At 27.1% G+C, this 7,725-nt stretch overlaps 1 protein-coding gene across 1 annotated transcript; it reads right to left on the bottom strand.

Moving 5' to 3' along the window:
- Window positions 1-2,500: 2,500 nt before the first annotated feature.
- LOC107436288 (zinc finger protein 28-like) lies at window positions 2,501-6,702 on the bottom strand. The gene has a single exon (XM_071180032.1). It carries the CDS (start codon window positions 6,652-6,654, stop codon window positions 5,644-5,646), a length of 1,011 nt encoding a protein of 336 aa, XP_071036133.1. The 5' UTR covers window positions 6,655-6,702; the 3' UTR covers window positions 2,501-5,643.
- Window positions 6,703-7,725: the final 1,023 nt, after the last annotated feature.

The following is a 7,725-nucleotide window of genomic DNA, read 5'->3' as shown; positions in this document are numbered from 1 at the left end:
GCTCTCCATCGTAGTTCTTCAGGCAAATGATGCCTAGAGGTCATTATTACGAATTGGCTATCTCAGATTTTCAATGTCGCAATCACAGTAAAATTTGTGTGCTTTCTCTCAAACTTGGACTTTTATGCTCCAGGCAGATGACGTAAGCCGAGTGCAGCGCCACTAATTTGCATATTGCAATTTTACTCAGCTACTCTTAGTGGACAACATATGCAAATTTTGCACGGTTTGGCTTACTTTTGAAAGAGTTATCGCTATTTTTGTGATTTTTCCTTAATTTATGATAACCAGTGTATATATATATATATATATATAAGTCATACGTAAAAGGCAACGTAGATAGGAGGGGTTTTAATATAATGCATATAAATTATTCCTTTGTAACAAAATTTAGAAAAATTGAAAAAGCCGACAAACGGATTTTTTTAAAAATTATACTAACGTGACTAAAAATTATCCTAATGTGTAATGTTATACTTGTGATCTTATTCATTTAAGTTGAAAATATCGACAAATTATTATAAAATATCACAATAATACTTTAAAAGTGAATTAATTAAGTTGTTAAATTAACTTTAATTAAATAATTTGATAGCATAGTAATATTGCCTGATTAGCAATATTTCAAAAAAGTAGCAATTTTTTATAGGGAAAGAGCTTTGAAGAGAACCCTTAAGCAATCCATTTTTGTAAGGTTTCTTTTATCTTCATCATCAATTTCTTGAAGAAAATAAAAATATTTAAAAGTCCAGAAGAAAAAAATAATGCAGACAGGTCTCTTCTGCAGGCTTTAGGTTTCTTTATGTCTGTTTAAATTTTATGTAAACAATGCTAGTAAATATTTAAATTTTTTTTAATCTTGTTGTCTAGAATGAAGCTTCATCATTAAAAATTGACTTAAAAGTCTCATCCATAAAAATAATTGAAATTAATTAAGTGAAAATATTTTCCATTTTAAGCAATGATTTTTAAAAAAAAAAGTATTTTAAAATGACAAACAATGCAACGCATGATTAAAATTAAGTAATTTTATTGAAATATAGGTTATTAACTTCATTAAGAAAATTTAATGTTAAGAGCAAAATGAATTTTAAAATTAAAACATTTATATGAGAGAAGTCACTTATAAGACTGCTTGATAAAAGAAATATAAAAGCGTATTTTTTTTACTTTAAAAAAGCAGCCATAGCAGAGTTTTAGTACATGAACTTCTTAATTAGACATGCTAATTTCAATTGTTGTGAATAATTTTCAATAAGTAATAAATGTTTAGGTTGCTAGAATTAATTTGCATTGTATTATAATGAAAAAGTTTTTTTTTAATACTTTCAGGAGAGATAAGTATAGATAGTAAATGAAAGTATTGAAAGAGGATATCAATAACAGCTGATTTGATTGCAAAAGGAAATGTTTATTGATACATTGTTAGTAGTATCAATACTTTTTTGTGTCTAATTGAGTCTATATCCAACTTTTGTACCAAATTTCTTTTGGAATACTATTAAAAACCGTATTCTAAAAATTGATGCATGTACATTAAAATACAGTTTTAATTTTAGTACAAAACTCTTAATTATTAATTAATCACATGCCTAAATATTTAAACAATAAATATGTTGAGGGAAATTATGGTAATTTTATAAAAAACATCAGTGTTCTAGGATAATTAAAAAGAATTTAAAAAGTAAAAATAAAGTTACTTTTAATGTTAGTTCATTTCAGAGATTACAGACGGACACTGTTAGCTGCTGTCTGAATATATATAATAATAAATAATGAATATATATAATATTAAATGAATATATATAATATTAAATGAATATATATAATATTAATAAAATATAATTTTTTAACAGTGAATAAAAACTAAATAAGACATAATGTTAAAGCTTGTATCTTTATAGTGTCCTTAAATATTTCCATCACTTGAACAGCCACTAAATTAATATTTAAATTCCAAATTTGGGATTTTAATAAAAATTAACCGGGGCACCCCTTTACTCCTTCTCAGGTTATAATATTTCTAAGCTTTCTTAAATAGTCAGAATAGATAAGCTATTTGGTTATTTCCACAAAACCAGTAACTTATTTTGTTAGTAGAGTGTATTGAATAAGTGAAAAAATTAAAAGTTAGTGAAGGATAAGAAATAATCTTCCCTAGGAAGAAGAGATGACTGTTCAATGTTTGTGCATTAATGATTGATGTTTAGAAAATTAATATCTTCTTAAAATCTATTTCACCCATGCTCATCAGAATCAAATTTAACACTCCAGGAATTCAACATAAATCGATTCCTTTTTAACTCTTTAGCACAGTTTAAAAGAAGAAACATTTTTTAAGCCCTGTTTAAAATTTAAAAACAATAAAAATTCGTACATACTGCTTTAATTATGAAACTGCTTTGGTTATGTCTATATTCTGTTGTATATAATGCAAAACTTCGGTTTATTACAAGAGAATTATTTTCTTTCTAAATGAACATGTTTAGACATATAGAAGTGGATTTTAACTGAAAAACTTTTATTGTATATTGTTAATATAAAACTATGACTTTCCTGAAAATAAACAACATATAATACAATAAAGATTAAAATTCATATTATACATTTTATCTAAACACATACATACACTATAAAAATACAATTTTTCATTAATATGAACGACATGACATAATAAGAGTAGAATTTTTACTATGCGCATATCATGTAACAAAAATATAACTTTTTTCATCACAAGCAATATAAAATTTCAAGTGAAAACACCATTTGAAAATAAAAAAGCATAATTCTAATCCGTTATAAAACCAATTATGTTTAGTTAAATGACATTCACGTGAAATTTGTTTGTTACAAAGTAAACAAGAACAAGATTTTTTTTTTTTTTTTTTTTGTGAACAAGCACATAGTTAGACAGATTACCATTTCGAGACAATTATAAAATACATAAATTACGAGAAAAAAATTTGATTGAATGGTAATACTAAAAAAATTTATTACGCCAAGGAAATATTGACACATTTTTGTAACCCTAGTTGGGACACTTACTAAACAGGACCACCAATTTTTTTAAAAATTTTTTTGGTACATTCTTAAAAAAGAGTTATTCTTAAAAGAAACCCTTTAGCACAAGCGTTCTAGAAAACATAGTTTCCCTATTTTTTTAATAAAGTAAAGATAAGTTTAAAAATAAAATTTTTAAAATTTCAAATTGCATTAATTACACAAGCATTTTCAACAAGCTTGCACTTATGTAAGCAAACTTTTATTGTATATTACCACATAAAACTTGTGGCGTAACTACCACTATAAATATTAAATGCTAATTCCCTAGTATATAAAACATGTTAACTTGGTTCTATCAAGAGGTACTTTCTGATAGATGAAGGTTGGCATAGTTCAAAAATAAAATTCACCACAAACTATTTTTCTAAATGAACATGACATAACTAATTAGAATAAAATCCACATTATACATATTATATTAAAAGAAATGACTTGAGAACACGAACAATGAGACATGACAAGTTAGATTAAAATTCTTACGAGACACATTAAACTAAAAAATATATATATTTTTTTAACATTAAAAACACAAAATGGCAATACTAATTAGTATCAGATTTTAACTATGACAGACAATATAACAAAAATATCACTTTTCCTTATCATAAATAACATAAAATCACTTCTTACTTCCCCATTACATATCATACTAAAAAATTAGACTTTTTCTTAACATGAACAATGTAACATGACTAGTCAAATTAAAACTCTTACAGGGTATATAATTTTAAAACAAAATATAATTTTAATTCACATAATAATGACAACACTATAATATAAAAATAATACTATATATATAATAATTTACATAATAATATGATACATAATAATAAAAATAAACTACAAAAATATTTAAAAAAAATTTAACATGTAAAAAACAGCATGGCATTGCTAGTTAGCATCAAATTTTTACTATAACAGATTTTACAACAAAAACATTACTTTTCTCTATCATAAACAACACAAAATTGCTTGTTACATCACCATTTCTTTCCCCCCTTTTTTTTCAAATTCTTATCTATTATAAATTTGACTATTTATAATCAAATAACCCTTGTATGAAAAATACTTGTTAAAAAGTAAGCAAAGATAAGGTTCTTCTCTTTTGTCAAAAAGCATACTATAGCTAGATAAATTACCATTGTTTGAAAAAGATTCGTTACATTCATTATAAGAAAAAAAAACATTAAAAAAACTATTTGAAATGATTATCAAAAGAAAATAGCTGTACCAAGTGATACCGAAGAATATACTCAATAAATAATTACCACCAAAAAAAGATTTGTTGTGGTTATTTATTAAGCTTTGTTGCAAGATTAAATTTTGTTTTCAATTTTTTCCGGACTAAAATTTTTTTTTAGACTGTTAACTTTCCTTTCAAAATATGAAACACCAGGAAAAAAATGGACCATGCTTTTAGAAATGAAACTCATGGTAACAAAAATTTGAGAATCATTTTATTTGGTTTTTTCAGAAGAAAGATTTAGATAGAATAAGAAAGATTTAGAAAATCAGTTTTAGTTTGCACTATCTTTATTAATGTTTAAGTCTGTTAATAACTAAGCTAAATTTTAGCAAAACTCATGTGTGCAGATACTAAGGTATCAAGGACTGCAAAATAGAATATAATTATATAAACAAATTTATATATTAAACATAATTATGATTTTTTTCAGAAATAATTTCTGGCAAACCTTTCTCATAAATTTTAATCTTTAAGAGGGTTTTTTAAGAAAAACATAAAAAGGCTTTTCTGCACTCATTTAATTGCAACAAAAACAGCAAAAGAAAAAACTTTTGCGATTTTTATCAGTTATGAACACAGCTGTGTTTAGTCAAATACTACTTATATGCAAAATGTTTGGCACAAACTTAAGAAGAGAAAGATTTCTCTCTGGTCTAAGCAATACTATGGCCATAAAAACTACTTCTTTAAGGAAAATATGTTACAAATTGAACACGAATAAGGCTTTAAATAATTAGTTCAAGAAAAGTTTTGCTACATAAAAAGCAAGAATAAGGTTTTTCTGGTTGAATCAAAGCCACCCTTGGCGACGAAATGCTTTTTGCATTTATCTTAATTATTTATTTAGTTTAGTTATTCTGATCTACAAAAATTTTATGATTATTTATGAATTTTTTAAATTAAAGAGGATCTATCAGCAAAATAGGTAAAAAAATTTTTTTTTCTAATTTATTAAAATATTATTTAGTTAATTTTCAAAATTTTTCTTAGTTATTTATTAATTAAAAATATTATTAATTTATTTTGCTGCTATTTCGATTCGCAGTTTCAACTTAGTTGTGGGACAGTTCGTAAAAACTTGCCACATTGGCAACTTTCAAAACAACAAGAGTAGGTTTTAAACTAGACTTTTCCAGTTTTTGTCCTATGGGAACAAATTTAAGGAAAGATAAATAATCTTTGTGAGAAAAAAGATATGTGCCATAAATTACAAAAATAAAGCTGTCCTCCTGTTTGAACATATCAATGCAAAATTAAACTACTTCTTTGAAAAGTTTTGATCACACTACAAGAATAATGTGCTTTGTTATGGGCATAAATGCATTAAGTTGCTTTTAATCTTCTTTGTTATGAACACACCTGTGCCTAGATAGATGACTACTAATTGAAAATCTTTTATTGCACACCTCACATGAATAAGGCTTTTCTTTGGTATGCACACGCAAATGAACAGTCAATACACTTTTATTTCTAAAACTTTTCTGACAAAATATGCATGTATATGGCTGTTCTGTCTTGTGAATAAGACCATGACGATGCAAATTAGCCTCGGATGAAAAATTTCTACTACATACTGAGCAACGATAAGTTTGCTTCTTTGCAAAAATAAAGTTGTCAACACTACTAGATAATATATCACTATGAGTGAAATGTTTACAAAAATTCGATTTTTCATCATCAGCTTTAATTTTGGAAGGTTCAGTTGAGCTTTGCTTTAGAGAATATGATCTATTACAAACATTGCAAAAATATTTTGATTTCCTATGAACAGTTTCGTGTCTAGATAAATGACTTTGACAACTGAAACTTTTATTGCACACTATGCAAGAATATGGCTTTTCTCTAGTATGAAAAAGATGATGATGAGTTAAACCCTCTTTTAGGGAAAAACTTGCATCACAAAGGCTACAAGAGAAAGGTTTTTCAGAAGAATGGACAGAAAGAATATGTCTTTTCAAATTACTGTTAAAAGAAAATGTTTTTTCGCATACGTTGCAAGAATAAGGTTTTTCTTTTGTATGAATTTTCGCGTGAGTATTCAAGTAACCTGACTGAGAAAACGTTTTATAGCACAATGAGCACGAATAAGGTTTTTCACCGGTGTGAGAAATATAGTGCTGCGATAAATTTGATTTCAATGCAAATTTTTTTTTACATAAATCACAGGAATACAATTTCTCTTGGGTATGAATTAAATAATGTCTCTTTAAGCTAGATTTGCACGAAAGCACTTTATCACAAAAATTACAAGAGTACCGTTTTGCTGTGTTATGAACTAATTTATGTCTATTTAGGCTAGATTTACAGGAAAATGTTTTGCAACATAAATTGCAAGAAAGAGACATTTTAAACGGCTGCTAAAAATTTAGACTAGGAAATAGAAAATATGTTTTAAGCTTAAAAAGAAAGTTTGCTTGTAGCTTACTCATATACTATGTGCCAATCACACTTTTTGAAGAATCTAAGGTACCGTTTACGTTGCAAAATATTCACGCATCTCCAATCACCGAAGGTGGTGAGAAGCGCGAAACACATGTAGTGAAAATGGTCCTTAATAAGTTTACATGGGTTCCAATTGGGTACAATATAAAAAAAACACAACTACTTCCATAGTAGGAATAAACATTTACTACGACGCAATGCTAAATTCTATGCCACTATCCACATAAATCAATTATTAATCAAAAATCGAATATCAATTACTTTTCTTTATAATGCAATAAAATCTGGCGAGCAGCTATTTAAACGATTAAACACTTCGTTTGTTTATTTGTGGCTTGAAGTTCGGCTCGCAGAAAATGCCGTTCATCGGTTAAATTTAGTAGGAATAACACAACCTGTGACGTAGGCTATAGTATATCCAATTGTCTAGCTAGTACGATATTTTCATGCATGTAAAGCAAACGCAATGAGAAGCTAAACGCAATTTATCCTTGGTAGCATGCCATCAAAAATGCGATAGCACGTAAATATATTTCGCATATGTGCGAGCAGTTCGACTTACATAATTTTTATAAATATGTTCCACGGAGCCTGTTCCATATTGGCGATCGAAATGGGCTGCAGGTGGCGTAGAGCAGAACTCTTTTCCTATGGCAACACTTCACATGCTGTCCCCATTAGCGTGTGGAAAGTCATAGAGGAAGGAAGTACGTTAGTTTCTCTCTTGATTTTCATATAGATTAAAATCTTTCAACTTGAAACACTATATGAAACTGAAAACTGCATTAAACATAGTTCTAAAGAAAAGTATCATGGAAATTTTAAAAAATATTTTGATTAAATAAAAAGGAAAAATATTAACAAAAGGGAAAATATCGTAGTACATTCCTATACAACTGAAAAGAGGAGGAGAGGGAAGGGAGAAGGGCTAAAGGCATGAAACCGGTCTCTCCCCAGATGGCGTATTCGAGTGT

The sequence above is a fragment of the Parasteatoda tepidariorum genome, chromosome 4 (assembly GCF_043381705.1).
Source record: "Parasteatoda tepidariorum isolate YZ-2023 chromosome 4, CAS_Ptep_4.0, whole genome shotgun sequence".
Lineage (NCBI taxonomy): Eukaryota > Metazoa > Arthropoda > Arachnida > Araneae > Theridiidae > Parasteatoda > Parasteatoda tepidariorum.
The sequence above is the reverse complement of the archived record's forward strand: the minus strand, read 5'-3'. Positions and strand labels throughout refer to the sequence as shown.

Bases quoted from the DNA above. Each gene is read 5' to 3' on its own strand.
- LOC107436288 (XM_071180032.1), bottom strand. From the start codon at position 6,654: ATGTCTCTTTCTTGCAATTTATGTTGCAAAACATTTTCCTGTAAATCT.